This window comes from Streptopelia decaocto (genome assembly GCF_964273445.1).
Source record: "Streptopelia decaocto genome assembly, chromosome: 16".
In the NCBI taxonomy this organism is placed as follows: domain Eukaryota; kingdom Metazoa; phylum Chordata; class Aves; order Columbiformes; family Columbidae; genus Streptopelia; species Streptopelia decaocto.
Window position 1 is genome coordinate 2,301,863 of NC_138671.1, and position 18,550 is coordinate 2,320,412.

General features: G+C 49.1%; 1 protein-coding gene across 1 annotated transcript in view; it reads right to left on the minus strand.

The window, feature by feature from the left end:
* MAP2K6 (mitogen-activated protein kinase kinase 6) overlaps positions 1–18,550 on the minus strand; it is a 47,730-nt gene that overhangs the window by 13,846 nt on the left and 15,334 nt on the right. The window contains exons 2-11 of the mRNA XM_082067256.1: positions 12,405–12,471; positions 11,505–11,553; positions 9,118–9,231; positions 8,802–8,921; positions 7,966–8,082; positions 7,475–7,526; positions 5,502–5,629; positions 4,732–4,809; positions 3,848–3,987; positions 901–946 (exon numbers count right to left, since the gene is read on the minus strand). Of these exons, the coding sequence (XP_081923382.1) occupies positions 901–946; positions 3,848–3,987; positions 4,732–4,809; positions 5,502–5,629; positions 7,475–7,526; positions 7,966–8,082; positions 8,802–8,921; positions 9,118–9,231; positions 11,505–11,553; positions 12,405–12,471 (911 nt within the window). The remainder of the gene's footprint in view (positions 1–900; positions 947–3,847; positions 3,988–4,731; positions 4,810–5,501; positions 5,630–7,474; positions 7,527–7,965; positions 8,083–8,801; positions 8,922–9,117; positions 9,232–11,504; positions 11,554–12,404; positions 12,472–18,550) is intronic.

The following is an 18,550-nucleotide window of genomic DNA, read 5'->3' on the forward strand; positions in this document are numbered from 1 at the left end:
CTGCCTTCAGCAAGCTGTGAATCAGGTGAGAGTAAAAAACCAACTAGATGCTTACAGGAGTAAAACATGGACTCCTAAGCTCTAGAGCTTTTTGCTGGCTATTAGGAGCAGCAGGATCAATACCAGCAAGTCAGGAGAGAGAGAGGCCACGAAGCTGTGGAGCTCTAGCAGAAAAATCTCAGTACAGCCCCTGATCTCGGCAGCTCCAGCTCTGGCTGAGCGAACACCAGTGTCTGCGTGCCGGGAGCCCGGCAGTGAAGCGCAGCTGACCTCGAAGCCCTGCGCTGCCTCACGTTTCCCCCATCGTGAGCCTTTATCAGCATTTTTTCCCTTAGTGATTCCTCTGTCCTAGACGTGCTCATAGCAAACAGTGTCTAAGCAGCAGATGAAATTCAATAACCGGAATTATTAGTCACAGACTCGTCTCTGTCCCTAACATCCAGGAATTACTCTGTCCAAAAAGTCTCCTCTGCGTGGCATGGTGACAGTAAAGACTCGCAGGCCACCCAGCTCCTGCAGCCCATGGGGAGCATCCGTGGTGCACTGTGTCACTCAGGTGTCTGAAACCACCACGCAAACTCAAGAGAAAGATGTTATTATCCTCACCATCTGACTCTTCCGTGCCTATGTCTTGCTCCTCAGCACATTTGTTAACTGCTTTTACATCTTTTTCTCTGTTGAGCTGACCGGAATAACATCTGAATGACATCTCATAGAGCATCTCTGATTTGCAGTCACCCTCCCAAGACCCTCAAGCACCATGAATTTCACATCTGTTACAAAAACAGAGATGTTAAGTATCTCAAATCACCAGTCACTATTGGAAACCCTGTCTTCAGCATCCCATTGTAACCCATCTCAGCTCTGAACCGATACGCTGCTTAACACAGGCACACTCACCATAAGCTCTGGGTATGTTGGCCGTTCTTTGGAATTCTTCTTCAAGCTTTAATGAAAAAAGAAGAGAATTTTTTAAAGTTACATTCTGTATGCAAAATGATACCATGACAAAAGCAAGGTTTCAAGTCCCTGTAGAGTAAGTTCAACTACTCATTCGTATGTTAAGCAAACAGCTTAGGCCTTCAGGACACCTACAGCCCACACCACCTGCACATGGGCTCTGGATAGTGCACGGTGCTGGGTACACACAATGCAGTGAGCACAAGGTCAAACGAGAGATCCAGACACACCATAGATACCAGTCAAGACACTGCCTGTTGCTGGGAGCCGGGTACAATTGGTTTTTTGGGGTATTATCCAGTAGACCAGCGAGTAAGGCAATAGATACAGCCTCTAACCTCTAATTGGGAGCGGTCACCGAGTGGCTCCCAAGCACGTGTACAACTGTTTGTTTATCACCACACTGTTATCAGTGGGAACGGTTACATGGGACATCCTTTTTTTCTCCTCTCTCCTACAACAGATGGCTCTGGAGGGTTGTAGCTGGAAGTTATTTTGGTTTCCCTCCAGCAGAAAATAGCTTTTAAAAGACAGGACGTAATCTCTACTCACTTCCTGACAGTGTATTTAGGGGAAAGACACTTGGAGCAACTTGAAAAGATCTTCACACACGTACACGTCGGTGGCGGGGAAAAGGTGTCACACTGAGCAAAACAAAAGTGAGAACCTCGGCGATGATAAGTCACTCCTCTGCTGGGATTTGCCGGAGCCCAGAGGAAGCGGAGGACACACACTGAATAGATATTTCCTGCTTGCTGTGTGTAGCGGGCTCATGTTTAGTGTCGTGTTGTGAATGAACAGAGGAACCTAGTAACGATACGTGCCAATACTGCTGAACCGAAGGTACGGGATGTGTCACATCCTCTGAGCTCAAAAGCAGCCCAAGTTGAGATGCTAAGGTGGATTTGAAGGTTAGGTGTGTCCAGAAGCAGGATTTGAGTATAATCTTGAGTATAAATCTATAATTTAGAACCCCTACAAACAAAAACCTTGTTCCCAGGTTACTAACAGCAGGAAATCTGGTGATAAGTTACTGAAATCCATGTAAATCTTCAGGAATGAAGAGTCATATTTGGATCTGATCCTGACTCAGACAACCCAGGAACTTCCCTGCAGCCCCTACAGGTAATCGAACTTTCACTGTCCCAATGGTGTGATTCACTTTGTGACCTCTTGAATTTGACACAGCCCTAGGCCAGGCCAGTCTCAATACACTGAGCTGATGTGACCTGGTTCAGTGTCGGAAGAAACCTCAGACTTGAACAACACAAAACTGGTGCAACCTGCAGCCAAAACTCGTTCTTCTGAATCCATGCCACTCCACTGGCATTGAGGGGATCTTCAGCAATCCTAGGGAATAGGATTTGCAAAGAGAGGACCACCACATGCTCCCTAAAGCATGAGCTTTTGAGGCATAAGTGCTGCTCAGCAGGGTCATTCTCACTGCAACCATCATGAACAGCTGTGGACCTCCTACTCCTAAATCAGCCACAGCTAGAGCTGCAAGACACCGTGCTTGCAAAAGCAAAATATTCAGTGGGGAATAACAGCCTGCCTGGCACAAACAGGCAACTTTGCAATAACAAGCAGCGAGCCAGCAGCATGGGAGAAAGGCAGCTGGTCCAAAATCTCTGCGTGGGCCTTGCAAAAACGGTGGGCGTCTTGTGAGAGGGTTTTTCCAAGCCAGCTCCCACCTCTGACAGACACGGAGCGGTGTGGGCACTGGCAGGTATTCCCCAACGCAGGTTGGTAGAGAGGTGCAGCTGAATCACGGGGACCTCAAAAACATGTTTGAACAAGACTCTGAAGAATCTGAGTGTCGGTACTTAAAGTCCTCGGGCAGGAGTGGCTGATAATCCCCTTCCTGGGTCACAGCAGAGCCGGCCGGGCTCCAGGCCCTGACGCTGGCAGCTTGGGAACAATCTCACATTTCTGTATTTGTCGATCTGCCGTCCTTTCTTGGCTACCATGCTAACCCACCATCCACCTGCCAACTTGGCAAGCTGTGGATGGCACTGCAGCGCCTGGAAAATAAAAAAATTCAAAAAACCACACAAAAAACGCCTCCCAGGCGGTTTCCAGGGAAGCTGGAGGGAGCAGCCGTCAGGAGCCGCGGGGCCGCTGCCAGGGCTCTTTGAACCATACGACGAGGGCAGCTGTGAGTCTCCCCGGGTGCTGGGAGAGCCTGTGTGTTCACGCAGCAACCTCAGCCTCCAGACAGCCTGCATCTGCTCCAAGCCTTTTCCTACGCCGCAGCCAAATTCTCCCGCTGCTTCCAGCTCCGAGTCCCAGGGAAAGCAGCACAGCAGCCAGAGGGCCCCGGTAGCGGGACGGCTGCTGGCGGGGGCCCCCGTGGGGCAAACTCTGTGCTGTCCCTGCCCTCAGAGCCGTGTCCCCTCGGGAGCGGGAGGCAGGGGAGGCAGCCATTCTGTGTCCTGCTCCTCACCGGCCACGGAGACATGAGGGACCCAGCAGTCCCACCTGCCTGCACCTGCCCACAGACACCCTGTGCTGTTGATGTGGGGGAAACTGGATTGAGAAAGTCCCCTAAATCCTTTCCTCAAAGCAAACGAGTCTGCTCCTCGCCACCTCAGCCATCAAAGGGCCCCACAACCACCACCACTGGTGCTCTGGCAAAGCGCGAGTTGCCTGCACAGCGCCAGGTCACAGACTGGTCCTCAGGGTTTGGTGAGGTTGTGAATGCACGTCCCTTCCCCTGGAGAAAAGTTTTGCTCAAAAATTTGTTCAAAAATGTGGGTTGTACCCCAGAGAGATGCCCGGGGCAACAGGCACATAGGAGGCTGCCGGCACCTGCCCTCCTCAGCCTCCCACAACATGGCGGGGGCGAGCGGGGCCAGGGCGAGCGAGGCCAAGAGGGTTATTTTACCATTGCGAGGTAAAGTCGACAAACTCCGCTGAGAACTTCTCCGCCGGGAGCTGCGGCGACGGCTCCTCCACCACCTGCTTGAGCTGCTGGAAGGGCGTCCCCCAGGAGTCGTAGGGAAAGCGCAGGATGGCCAGCTCGATCTGGGGAGACAGAGCCCGCGCCTCAGCCACGGCGGGTGGGCGCCCCACAGCTCGTCCTCCCGCCCCACGGATTTCGGATTCCTGTGTGCCCACCCAGGTATGTGTTTTTTGGCATTTTACGTGGCATTTCCCCACCCTGCCTGGCCACAATGTCTTGCAGCAAAAGGGAAAGGCCTGAGGAGACCCAGCAGCCTCCATTACCCTCGTGTTAGACAGCGCTTGGGAAAGGTTAGGAAGTTAAAAAACAACCCCACATTGCAATGGGTAACTGTGCTATAAAACGACTCTGCGAGCAGATGGATTCCCCCGAAACGCTGCGTGGGCGATGCCGCCCACCCCTCCTTCTCTTCAGGGGGACTTTGCTAATTGCTGAGCGCTGGGAGGTACTTTTTTTGTGCTTTGAAATCCAACCTGCTCCGAGGCGACAGGCGCGCGGTACCGGGCGCCCTCGCCTTAGCCCATGCTGCCATCTCCCGGCAGCCCGCGGCCACCACAGCAGGGACGTCCCCACCAGGGTGTCACCCCACCAAAGGCAGCAAAGAGCTGACAAAGCAGCTCCATCCTCCTTCCCTTCAACCCTACAGCATGTTCCCTTGTCCCCTGAGAGCTGAATTCCCATTCCCACCCTGCCACTTTCCCAGGGAACCAGTGCCACCACTGTCAAAGGGGCTACGGGGAAGAGAACAAATCCACGAGTAACACTCAAACCTCCCGGCATCACCACAAGTCCCCAAGTCACCCTACCATCGTGATCCCCAGGCTCCAGATATCGGATTTGACGCTGTAGCCCTTCTGGTTCAGCTCCGGGTTAATTCTTTCAGGCTGTGAACAGAGACAAAGGTGGGTGAGGAACAGCAATGGCCCCAAGGCGATGCCTGCACCCAGGGCTCACCGACCTCAGGTGGGTCTTTAAGGGTGACAGGTCACGATCACTCAGCCCATGCCACCAGCTTGCCCTCTTGGTTGTCATGAGGCCAGATCTGGTCCCACATCCTCGCCAGTAAAGGCAGGCACTGAAATGGGTCACCAGAAGCAGATGGTACCTGCACAAGGGACTGGGATGGTGGAGCTGACCCAGCACATCTGGTATGTAACAGTCACAATTCTCCAGGACTGTTTTCACCCTCTGCAAGTGCTCCAGGGCTGCACAGCAGCTCCCAGGAGGAGTCTGCGGGACCCACTTCCCTGAGGACTGTTTTTCCTCCCAGATGGAAAGAACTATTGTCCCCACAAGGCAAGCAGCAAAAATGCAACACAGAGTAATGGCAGAGCCTTCCCCAAGGGCACAGGGAGGCAATAAGGCAGCAAGAAGCTGTGCCCAGGAGATCTGATCTGACCCATGAGATCCATCTCCCCTCTCTGCCTGCTTTACAAGTAACTTGAGGGATATGTCTTCCAAAATGCGTCCCCAGGACACATGCCGGAGGCTGATCCTTCCCCCGTTAGGGTGACCTGATGCCCAGGCTCATGTTCCTCTGGCTGTCCCACAGCAGCTTCTTGGCAGCTCAACTTACAGCCATGTAGGGTTTGCATCCTGCATCCATGGTTTTAGCAACCGAGTCAACAAGGTAACCGCTAATTCCAAAATCGCACATTTTCACCTGCCCCTGCGTATTGATCAACACGTTAGAGGGCTTTACATCTGCAAGAAGGAACACATACCACAGTCAGTCATGCATGGGTGGCTGTGCCAAGCCAAAAAAAGCCAAAGAGCTTCCTATCAGCAGAGGGCACCAAAGGTGCCCATGCAGACCCCAGCGCTTTGCGCACGCCAGAAACCCAGCTGGCCGCAAATACAGCAAGTTCAGGTGACTGCTCATGGGCCTGTCATGTGTCGTGCAAGTGTCCCGTCACTTGCAGACTCCCCTCTCTGATTTGTGGGGGGTGGGAGGTCACCCTGCATGAAGCCATTGTATCCCAGCGTGCAGGAGATGGCCACAGCCATCGGAGTGCTCGCAAGGGCTGGAGGCATCTCCAGAGGGTGTCTGCAAACGGCTGCAGCTCTGCCAAGTCCCCAGCTGGATCTGGTCTCATGCCAGCAAAAGGAAAAACCCACGGGAAAAGGATGAGGGGTGGGCAGAAAAGGGTGAAGAGGAGCAGGGGCTGCAGGGGAAGGAGCGAGCAATAAACTAAGACAAGGATGAGGATTTCAGAAATGGCCTCTCGTTTTAAGGATACCAAGCTGAAGGCAACGTGAACGGCAGCAGGCGTGTGGGTGCTCCACACCTTATGGAAATAAGGCCAGTGTCTCATCTATTTATTACTGCCAGATTTATCTGCTTCCCATCATGGCCTCATAATCCTTGGTGCATTCACACTTGCGAATGCAGTTATAATCAACATCAGAAAGGGAAATTAAGGCACAGAAAGAAGCCAGTAAGTGATATCCATGAGAGGTGCTTTCCTGCACAGCAGGGAATCATCTCTGTCAGGTTAATCCCAGATCAAATCTCAACACAGCGCAGGTAGCACAGGTTACCCTCTTTTCTCTTGTCCTGGAACTGATCCTCAAAAGGGAGCAATCCTTTCCCTGCTGCCACCCAGAAATAAAGTCTGTTCTGCAAGAAGGTCCTCTGTCTACACGTGATAAACTATTAAATAGAAGAGCTGAAACACCATCCGAAGGTGGCCAGAAGCTGCTCGTGAGTCCTGCTTATTAGAATTGGGTGGTTTACAGTTCACTAACATCTGCTCTCTAATCAGCACTTTGCAATCAAAAGCTTCAGGTACCTGAGATCCTCACCCATCTGTTACTATGCTGAAATAAGACAATTTTCAGTGGAAATCAAACAAGTAAACAGAAATCCAGAAGCCGAGCAGCATTTTCCACCTACTGTAAATGATACAGAAGGCAGAAACTCAACCCCCAGCCACATGCAGAACGTACAAAATGTGACAGCCTGCTCGAGCTGAACTCTGTTCAATTCAGATGCTCCTTTCCCCGGCAGTCACACACCAGAGACGCCTTTTTCCTTCTCACGACAAACTGAAAATGACCCTTTAAAAATAAAGGTGTCATGCAGCAACACAGCAACACTGCAAATTAGTTTAAGTGTGTTCATGGCATCTTTGAGATGTTCTAGAGGTGAGAATGTAGAAAAGTTTAAGGAGGGTATTTATGAATTCACTGGAGGATATTTTAGGTATTAATTTTGCAGAAGTGTTGAAGCAGACCATGGATTTCGACCATGCATTAGGGAAATGCAACCCAGGGGGAAACAGCCCCTTCTCTGCAAGCATGGTGAGGCTGGAGCTCAACCCTCCTGCACCTTGGGGAGACACAGGGACCAGCATCCAGTTTTTAAAGAACAAACCAGCAGACATTTCCTCTGACTACATTTTGCTACATGGGAGATGCTGGGGAATATTTTTGCTGTCAAAGGCGCATTTTATCTCAGGTATTTCGGGAGCCCTGTGCCTGGTTGAGAGTACACAGCGCAGGACAGACAGACACCAGCACGGTCACGGCTGTGTGCCCAGCACTTACCTCTGTGGATCACGGAGAGCTTACTGTGTAGATGTTCTAGTGCTTTTACAATCTGAAACAAGAAATCTAAAGTGAATCACAGCTGGAAGCACCATGATGAGGAGCAAATCCTATCTGGCTTCACCCAGCCCATCCTCACTAGACCTCCTGGGTGGGAAAGAACTACATCTCAGATGGGTCCTGCACCCTCACAGCAACTCGAGGTGATGGTGGGTACCCAGGGATCTCCCAAGGGATCCTGGATCCTAATAAGGCAAAGGAGCTGGAGGGTCCTCCCCACATCTAACGCTGTGCCATCTCTCAACTACATTTTGGGTTATTTATGGCTTATAAATAACATCACCTCAGACCAGATACTGGAATGTCCATGTGGGCTGGCCTGTGGACCTTGCTCTTCCTGGTGCAAATACAGCAGGGAGCCTGGGTCATGTAGGACTTGGTTTAGAAAAGAAATACCCTTTCCCTTCCCTTCTCGCCCTGCTAATACTCACAGAGACAGCTATTTTCCCTAAGATGTCCTCAGGAATCGTCAGGCCCTTGTCAATGACATGTTTGTAAAATTTGTCCAGTGAGGTATCCATCAGCTCCATGCAAATCCACACATCTCCCTGAAGATAAAGAAAGCAAACATCTGCCCACTGGAAGAAACCATCCTCTCCTTTCACATGCAAAAGTCTTCTCTGGCACTTGCCTTTTGCTGGCCTGTCTGCCTCTTCCCTGTCTTTTAAAAGTCATCCAACAAAACTGTACTGGGCTTTCTCTTTCTCTCCACCCCAGCTGGAACGAAATGCTGCCCACTAACATTTAGGGTGTATTTTCTGCTGTCCTTTCCCAAAGCAGAGTCACAGTGATTTAGGAGTCCTGAAGGTTATCAGGACTGAGGTTCCCCACATGCTCAGCCAGGAAAGGTTCAGCTCTGCAATAAAACTCTTCAATAAATCTCGCTCTTCAGAGCTTTCCACATTTTTCCCCCATGTGGCTTTCTCACTGCAAGTCAGGACAATGTTAACATTACTGGATCAGGCTGAGAGTCACCATCCCCATCACTCAAAGCCACCACCAAGCCCCAGTGTCTCAGCACAGGGACCTCGCACAACCCTGGCGCTGGGGCTCGGCTGCCCTGGGCTCCTCCTCACATGGGACCACGTCTCTCCTTGCTCACCCAAAAGTAGCTGCAAGTTACTCACGCTGAGATTGAGCCAATCCATATTCTACTAAGTCTCCCTGTCTAGATGGAGATGAAACCCCTGGCACTTTGAGGGAGTCTAGACATGGGAATTCAGAGCGTGGGAGAGGATCCATCCACCGATCTCCAGGATGTCCATACCTCTCGGAAAAGCGCCCCGTAGAAGGTGACAGTGAAGGGGCAATCTACCGTCCTCATGGAGATATCCAGATCCATCAATAACCTCTTCTGCTCCTGGCTGTTCACGGTGGCTCGGATCCGCTGCAAGACAAAGCATTTTAATGCTGGCCGTCAGCACCTCTTTGCTCTTGTCCAGAAAGAGGATTCCCTAAGGAAAGCAGTCGATCCCAGTGATAGCATGCATCGGAACAAGCGAGATTAGAGATGCACGAAGGAGCGCGCAGAGGGTGCCCACGCACGACGACACAGACCGAAAGCGCCTTGGGAAGTCACTCACCTTCACTGCCATGATCTGCCCGCTCGGCATGTGCCGCATCTTCTCCACCACCCCGTACGCACCTCGTCCCAGCTCGGAGATGGGCTCCAGGTCATCGGCTTTCACCTCAAAATTCTGCAAGGGAAAAAAAACATCAGTGTGAAGGTGGCTGCTGCGTGCATGTGCTACGCAAGGAGCAAAACGCCATTAAAATCCCGCCGTTTGGCACATAGATTCACCTCTGAGCACCCTCTTCTCTACCCATGGTCATGAGGCTACAAAGAAAATCACAGTATTGGGGGCTGCCAGGAGGATTAATTACTGTGCAGTAATTAGCAGTTCTGAAGAGGACATGGCTCGTAACGAGCACCCTAAGCAGGGTGGGTGTGGGAAGGACCGTTCCATTGGTGGGATGGTCCCCTGGCCACCCAGTGTCCCCCCAGCCACCTCCAACTGCCACCACTTCCAGCCTCTCCATCCTCTAAGGGCTGCGACAGAAAATGCCACGGCAGCTTTTCCCTTCAGAAATCACCTTCAGCCTTTTATTATATTGTTTTCTTCCGTCCTCCTCCTCCCACAAACAATCATGGAAATATCTCCATTTTATTAAGGCCTGCAAAAGCTTATTTCTCCAGACCTGTAGATGGACCAAATACCAGCTGAGTGTGCCCCATTTTTAAACTACGGAGGATTTATTTTGTCTAGCACTCGAGATCTCTTTCTCCTGGCCTTGCACAAAGGATGACTTTGTTTGGAGCCGTGCATTCCAACCTGCCCTTCTCCTTTCTGCCGCGATATTGTGCAGCAGCTCCATTTTTTGCTTATTATTATTTTTGGATGTTTCAAATCTGCCTTTGCTACTAAAACCAGTCATTCGGTTTGCTGAACGCACAACCACATCAGTCAATCACCCTACAGAAAGAAGCGGGTCATAATGAACTGATTCACAGCGCATAATCCCGCATCGCTTTTTGCCGGCACAGCAGAAGGAAAAAACCAACAAAAACCTGCAGCCTGAAATGTTCTGGCCGGGGATGACACGGCGTGCAGGGCCCGTACACCGCGGTTCTGTGAGCTCCTGCTCATCCACTCGCAGCTACATCACCTGCAAAAGGAGCCCTGACTGCCATTTTTGTGCTATGGCAGAGATTGCAGCATCTCCGCCCGCCTGACGCTGCTCCTGCCGGTCAGCAGGACCCTCTCGGAAAAAGCACTTTGAGTCTCTCAAGGCCACTCTTCAATTTCTATAAATAAATTTCTATGCATTTCTATAAAATTCTATAAATTTAGCAGCAAGGTTTAAAGAAAGATAAAGGAGAGCAGCTTTCCCCAGGGATCGGGGGCAAGTGTGGAAATGTTGGTGGAAGAAGCAGCACATCCTGAAGGAACCTGGCTGGACAAAGAGGCAACAGATCAACGGGAAATGCAAACCATGGCATGGCAGTCCCTCCAAGATAACCACACATCTGCAGCTGTTAAAAAGACCGAGCTCTGGGTTTTACAAGTGCATTTCTCTTTGCACCACCCAACACGGGCTCTCTGCCTCCGTGCACGGAGCCTTTTTGGAGCGCTTGAGCTTTTCCTGGGGCTGCAGGGAGGAATTCTGCTCCTGGCATGGGTGCATCTGCTCTGCCTCCCTGCTGCATCATTTCGCTCCAGAGGCATCTCACACTCTTTCCACCTTCCAGCCCCAGCTCCACGCCAGGGAAAACACAAAATCCAAAATGAAAGAAAAGCATCCAAAGATAGACATTATAAAACGCTGTTGGATTAGCATTTCACTTCATAAATTAACTCGCTGACACCGAGGACTATCTTTTGCACCTAATAAATTTACTGCCTAGCTTGAAAGCGCTTTTATGAATGCTGCTGTGCCATTTTCTCCTATCAAAATAGCTGTCCTCGGTTTTGTTTTCTCCCTGCTGTATTTTTGTAACACCAGGTGGACCAGTTTCCACGCTGTCAGAAGAATTTGCTTCCAGGACGGGAAGATCTACCCCGAGCCGGATTCCTGATGAGATGGCCTTCTATATTAGCGAAGGAAAATACTTCGGAATAAGGCTTTAAATCGGCCAAGGAGAATAAAATCTGTTGTCAGCAATCCCCTTGTTTTATAATCGTTATTTCCAGGGGATGAGCTGCAATTAGTGAGCCAAGGAAGCAGTTTCCAAGGTGTGACCGTCAGGGCTCACACAAGCCCCCAGGTTGGCTCTTCCTGGCTTTTACCCACTCACTCCCCATTTCACACAAAATAGGCCACAATTTTGAAATAGCTGGTGTTTATTCATCTGCCCTTTCTTTTGGCTGAAATTTAGCAATTCCATGAGCAACCCGCCTGGACAAGCAGCCAGCCCACGATGGTCCCCTGTCCCCAGAGGTCTTCTCATCCCTGTAACTCCTGTTCTTACCTCCTCGCCAATAGAGATGCAGGCTTTGGAGTCTAGATCTCTGGGTGGCCTGCAGGAGAGAAAAAACACATGTGAAATATTCCTTACAAAGATCAATTTTCCCTCAGTGAGTAAATACAACCCCCTCAGCCCCCCAGGCTCTTTCAGCCCTGAGCAGCCTAACCAGCCTCCTGGCTCCACGGGACCAAAAGATACCACCAAAATCCACAAAGTCACCCCCAAAAGGGGCCAGGAAGCTGCTGGAATTGGCATTTCTCACATCCAGCTTCCCCGTGCAGGTACCCAGAGATTCATTGCGCAAGGCAAGTCAGGTGGCAAGCACCAAATCTCTGCCAGCCTGTATGAAAAATGGATTGAACGGGCATAAAGGTCTAAAACCACTGTAAATGATTGCCTAAGTCATACCGCACGGGTTAACAGCCTAATAAAAGTCAACCCTCGAGGAAGCAAAGAAAGCCAAGCAGGCTGGAGTTGCACAAATCGCCTTAGAAAGCACAGGGTTTTCTTTTGCAAGGCTGAGCATGTAGGGAAGGGGATGCACTTTTACGCCTTGTCAAGTGCACGTTACTCAAACTGGGTGGCCAAAGGGCCACATCAGTTCAAATCGGGTGCCCGTTCTGGTTTCTTCCTTTTCCTGGGCACATCATTAAGCAGCACAAGTTGTAGAACAGGCAGAGGGTGATGGGCTGAGACCCCCTGGGTGTACCTGGGGCGACAAGAGAAATCCAAGGGCTATTTTGTTATTATCCTCCGTGATGCTCCCAGCATTAAGCCAGGTGTTTTGCCCCCGCTCCTCGCCAAGGGTCCCCGTTATCCCGGGCAAGCGGGGCCGTGACACGCAGGTGCCAGCTGGGGTTTCTGCTTTGCTTTTTTATTCTCCCGCAGTGTTTGCAGACTTACGTGGAGCTTGTCTGCGGCTGCTCAAATGCTTCTTTAGGAATTTTCAGCCCAGGGTTTCTCTTCTTGCCTGTGAAACCAGAAAGAGACAGAATTACAGAAAGGCATTTTTTTTGTTGTTTTGTTTCGTTTTAATTTGCAAAACACGGCTTGTCTGTATTTGTTGACCTTATTTAACATAAATGCCCGGCCAGGCTGGTGGTGTAGACTCAGGGCACAGAGTTCAAAACATAAAGTGCCTTTGTTCAGTAAAGCTCCGCTTAAACCTGCAAGGTCTGGCTGCCAACTTGGTACAGAAAACAGGCAAGAGCTCTGGCAAGGGCAGGCAACGTGAAAATGCAAAGTGAAAGGTATTTCTCCTTCACCAGCCTTCCCCACGTAGGATCCTTTAAAATATTTCTTAGATTTTAAACCATTCCAGATACAAACTGAACACTGGGAGGACTAAAAAACTGTTAAAAATTGAATCTGAAAGCCCAGAACGAGATTCTGATTCTGCTTAAATAGATGTTTCACCTCTTGGTCATTAAAGTTGTGCAAACCCAGCAAAAAATAAAGCAGAATTAAGTTTGCAGGCTTCGGAGCCGTTGGTTTGTGTTCACACGGAGCGGCCAAGCTTTTCTGAGCTGGCCGAAGCTCAAGCGCCGCGCAGTTCGAATGCAGGCGCTGCGGTAAAGGGGTCCAAGCCGGCAGACACGAGAGCCAAGCAGACCAGAGAAATACAAGAACCTTTTTATGACTAAACATATACAGCCACATTTCAGCACGGGGCTTTGAATTCCCGGATAAAATAACCTGAAAACATAAGTCATGTCACCAAAACCCCAAGGTAAACATCTGGCTGTTTGGCTGAATAATAAAATCCCTGGTCCCCCAAAAAAAGGCACAACCATCTAATTTAGGCGTTAAACATTTTTAACCTAACAATTTATATCAATTACTGCCTTTCTTTTAAGCATGAGTTTTATACTCCATTCGCAACACTCTCTTTCAAGCTCTACCTATACATGTTTGAGTTTGTTTTTCCTCTTGACACAAACTCATGTCAATAGACGCCTGTGCACCCCAGTGCCGGAGGGGTGCTGGATCAAAGTGCAGGCACCCAGAACTGAAAATTACCTTTTTGAAGCAATTAGTCAATTCAGATTGCCATTCTTTTCTTTTATTTTTAGGGTTTTTTTCCTTGTCTGCTCCAACAGACAGGATTGCGCTTGCTTCTTTTGGCAAAGCGTCATTCCAGGATGGGACAGGCTGGAACAACGCAGCATTTATTGGAAACCACTTTGCAGTCTTGCTGTTGTTATTAGAAATCTCCAGAGCTGCAAATTTACAAAAGTGGGGGGAAAAAAGAAATAAAACAGCCAAGTCTCTGCTCCAAGGAGCTTCCAGGCTAACGCTGGAAAGGCAAAAGAAAAGCAGCAAGGTCACTCGGAGGCATGAAGAATTGTTCTCCGTTTTCCCAAGAGGTAAAAGCTGGTTTGTAAGTAAGTAAAAATCATTGTACAAACAAGTGGAGGAATTTCCACAGTTAGCAGAGCTGTTCTTTGACCCTTTTCCTTCTTGTTTTCTTAGCTGCTCTACAAAGGGCTCCAGAAGGCAGAACTGGGGAGCAAGCCCTGCTTGCTCGATACCATTTCTTGCCCAAGCTGTGCCAAGCGCACATCGGATCCAAGCGGATGCTAAACGGGTAACGGTATTCCTCGTGTTGTCATGTTTTAGCTAAAAAAGGAATCTCAAAAATACAGGTCTTGCAGCGCAGCCAAACAACAGCCCTATTTGTCTGGTCATTTCTAAGTCTGCCATCCCAGTGACCTCTCTGCCTCTAAAACCTTCCTGTGGCCTCTCCCAGTTCAAGCAAACGAGACAACCCCGGGCACAAGGAAAGCAGGATCTTCATCCTTATTTTGCACGTGGAAATCAAGACACAGAAATCCATCGACTTGCCCAGGGAGGCAGGAACAGCGTCTTCAGCTCTAGAGCTGAACTCTTCCCGTTAACACTCACCAGGCATCTCTTGGAATACTCACGCACGTTGACCATCCGTCCACGCTGCTGCAATGACTTTCACCCAACCAAAATAAAGAGAAGCAAGCACCAATTTGCTTCGCTCTTTCCTTTTTTCCTACATGGATTTGTTTGCACAATCCCATGGGCTGTACCTGCACCTCAGGAACCTGCTCTCAAGCAGCTCTGGGAGGGTGAAAACGGACCTACTGTAAATTAACCTAATTTGAACGTGAACCAGAACAGGTTGTGCAGCATTTAATCTTATCATGGTTCACAAGTGGTGTCAGCAGAAGAACTAGGTAGCAAAACGCCAAACCCAAATAAATATTAAAAGCCTTCCGCCTTCTGGCGAAATAAAAGCTGCACTTTGAGGAGTTTATTTTCCTCGTCTCTTCTTCACAGAATACAATATTTTGAAACTTTGCCATTTTTTTGAAGCACAATCTGTTCGCGTATTCGAGTTGCCAAGACACAGACACAGCTTAACGCTCTTTGGGGTTTTCTTTTCAAGAAAGAAGAAAGCGACAACGGTAGCGAGAAAAACCATGGATTTCACGATGGCACCCGGAGAGGGGATTGCAAAGGGGGAATTGCCACGGCCGGGACTTGCACCTGCTGCACCAACACGAGATGTTTTGCAAAAACCAAACGCTGACACTTAGAAGGCTTTTTTATCTTAAGGAAAAAAATAACTGGAAGTCCCCAAATCAGTTCTCTTCAGTAATAACTGCCAAGCAAGTATCTCGCTGTCAAATAAAATCCCCAGTTTACCATAGCAGACATCAGCTTTGAAAGACGACGCTGTATTAAATTGCAGTTTGCAGGGAAAATCATCTGTACGGGAGCTCAAAATGTGGAGGCAGCTTAAATTGGATGTTACCTGTTCCATCCACCAGAAACCCAGTATTTTCCGCAGTGTTTTTATGAATCATTATTATTTTTAGCTTTGTTTCCTGAAGAAAACCACCACGTGTGTATTTGACAGTCTGTGGCCCTTGTGGCAAATGGAAATCCACCGGCCAATTTCAGCCCTATCTGAGAAAGAGCTTCTGGAGACTGCAAATCTGATAAGCATGGGTGAGTAAATAAAGAAGTCCCCAAGACATGGCATCCACATTCGGGCTGCGAAGAAGCCCCGGCTGTCTCAGACACCAAATAACAGCACAAGGCTCAATCCTGAGGCACAAACCAGGGGCCTGAGCATCATTGTGGGGGATTCACTGCAACTCCTTGGGATTTGCAAGAAGGAAAACCCCAAGGAGCCATCATGCAAAGCATGAAGTCTAAATGTAGCTCCTTCTGCAAAGGGTTCGCAGTCCTGCTTGATCGGCAGATGGGATCGTACATCTGCTCCCCAGCATCCGAAAAGTCCGGAGTTTTCTGTGTAAACAACCACAGGCAGCTTTGTGGTCCCTGAGCTGCACGCTAAAGCTCATTTGAGAGCTCTCGCTGCAATTTGCCACACGGAGACTTCCACAAGCACTTGACTCAAAAGCCCGGTTTTAAGAATAATAGAGGGGAAAAAAAACCAGACTGGTTTGGAGCGATGCTGAGAAGCATCTCCAGAACCGAGTTCCGATCCAGCAAAACATCCAGCACATCCGTAACGTTAAGCGCAAGCTTAAACCTACTTTCTTTTAGCAAAGCAATTACCCACAGTAAATACTGAACTGACTGGTGCTAGGGAAGTTGCCATGTTTAAAAAACCTCTTTGCTTTCGCAGCAAATGCACCGATGCGGTTGCTGCAACATCACCGCGACCTCCTGCATCCGCCCACCCGCCCTGCGGGTCTCAACCAGCCCAAGAAAACCCATTCCGAGAACAAAGTGAGGCCTGAAAGCAAAATCCTCATAGGAAAAAGAAAACCTGACTTAATGAAAACACATTAAATACTTCCCTGTGAAGGTCTTAAACCCAATTCCTGAGGGAGGGGAGAAAAATACAACTTCCAAGGGGCTTGTTAACCTCTTCCCACCAGCACTGACAGAGCGTACAGAGAGATTAATGTTGCTTGGCCCCTTTCAATTAGGGCAGCGTTAAATATCAATATTGAAAAAGGAAACTTCAAAGTTTCACAGCAAAAGGGTAGGAAGCATAACCGAGAATAATAAAGGGAAGACAGAGGAATTCACTACCCACATAGGCTGTAACAGAAAATAAACTTCTACTTCTGAAGGAAAATCCCATTTCCCAGCCCCTGGACTTTTCATTGCAGTCAAAAACTTTTTATGATATAATCCAAAGTAAATGGTTCCCTGCCACAAAAAGCTCCTATTTCCTTCAAAGGATATTAACCTGTTCTGTTTTCACCACAATTTATTATTAAAGCTGTGTTCAACAGCCATATAGCAACACTTTCTTTCAAATAAGACTCTTTAGCATATAATTCGCTGGTAAAATTTCACAGGCGGGAAATGCCACTTTCTTCCACTTTTTTAAGAGACAGAAGTGGCTCATTTACTATTTCTGTCTTTCCTAAGGAATTTTTGTCTGGTTTCTTGGAAGGTTTTGAGGCTCAGATGATCTGCTTTTCCTCTATCAGCTGTATTCAACTTTGTATAAGCAAAACCCCCACCCCTAACATGAGGGCAAAATGGAAATCCTTGGTGTGTTTGCATGGAAGGAGAGTGAATGAGCATCCCCCGGGGCGCTGCAGCATCTCACCCGATACCCCAGAGTGCTGCACCCACTTTGCACGGGGAAACAACACGAGGCCACAGCTTCAGTGCAAAACCACAACCTGAGATGGTTCTTGCAAAACAAAGAAATCAAGATTAACATTCTTTTGTCCAGATGCCCTGGAAAGGCCCAACAGGAGACAACTCTTCATGCAAAGACTTGGTCTTCAACTGCAAAGGGCATCTCTTATCCACAGTCCAGTTCCAGCGTGTATTTCAGTGAGCAATGGTAGAATTGATGCCGCCAAAGAGAAGTTCAAGCTTTGCAGGCCAGGTGGAAATATCCAAACCCCTGAGAACTTCACCCTTTAACATGCACATAAATACAAAGATATCTTAAAGCTTCTCCTGTCACTCAGGGCAGAGCAGTGTCACCTGGAGCATCTAACTGCTGCTGGAGATACAGCAACCTCAGGATGACCAAAATAGGGGAAAAGTATTTTTTTTAACAAGTATTAAAGATCATCTCAAAGGTTTATAATTTACACTTGCAAGTTATTAAAGGGTAAGGCACACATAATGGTTTGCGCTGCTACAAACCCATCTTAGCACACGCAAGAGTTCAAGGGCTGGTGGTGGGACTTGCCCAGCTCCTCTGGTCCTCAGTCAGCTGCCCCAACAGCTCATCACCGCTCGTCAAAGTGAAAAGCTTTTAATTCTGCGCAGGTGTCTCCACCGAGGGATCCCACAAGTGGGGACGCCCCAGCCGAGCGTCCGAGGAGCGGGAAGGCCGGGTGCATTCCTGGCGTCCCCACGGTCAAACACTCACCACCTCTAGACTAAACAACAGTCACTGAGCAAAGATGCCTGAGATTCCCTGCCAAATCGCTGCGCTTAAAAATTAAAATACACGTAGATAACAAAGTATTTTTTTAAATGAGTGGGTCTGAGGGAGAAGCCGTGCTGCCAGGGCTCTACCTGGGCTTGGTTTTACAAGCTGGCTCCGTTCCAGCTGAAACAGAAATCAAGTCCTCAGTCAGAAAGAACAAACACAAATGGGTGTAAATTCATAAACTCACCACTTCTGGTGGTTTTAGTAGTACAAACATATCTTCCCAGGAGGCCACTTCCCCGGGGCAGCCCCACTTGCCTTCCCAAGGGTTGTTGTAGCATCTCCGTGGCCGTGACCACAGTGGCTCCTGCATGGCCACTGCCTTTCTCCACCGGCTTGGCTGCATGAAAGCCTTTGAATTTTGCCACACAGGCAGTCAAAGTAGAGAATGAGGCCATGACTTTCTGATGTAAATGTCTTTGGGACAGATCTGCAGGTGGCAGGGAGGCTGGTATTGGTGACACTGGTTTGGTGGCTGGGGCGGGGAGGCGCGAGGGAAGTTCTCTCACCACTTCTGCCTTCATGGTTGGGTTGCGTGTCTTGGTCACCCTTTGGTAAAGCTGCATAAAACCACATTGTGCAATGCTCAAAGCAGGGGAACGGAGACAGGGCAAGCAAGCGCCTGAGCTGT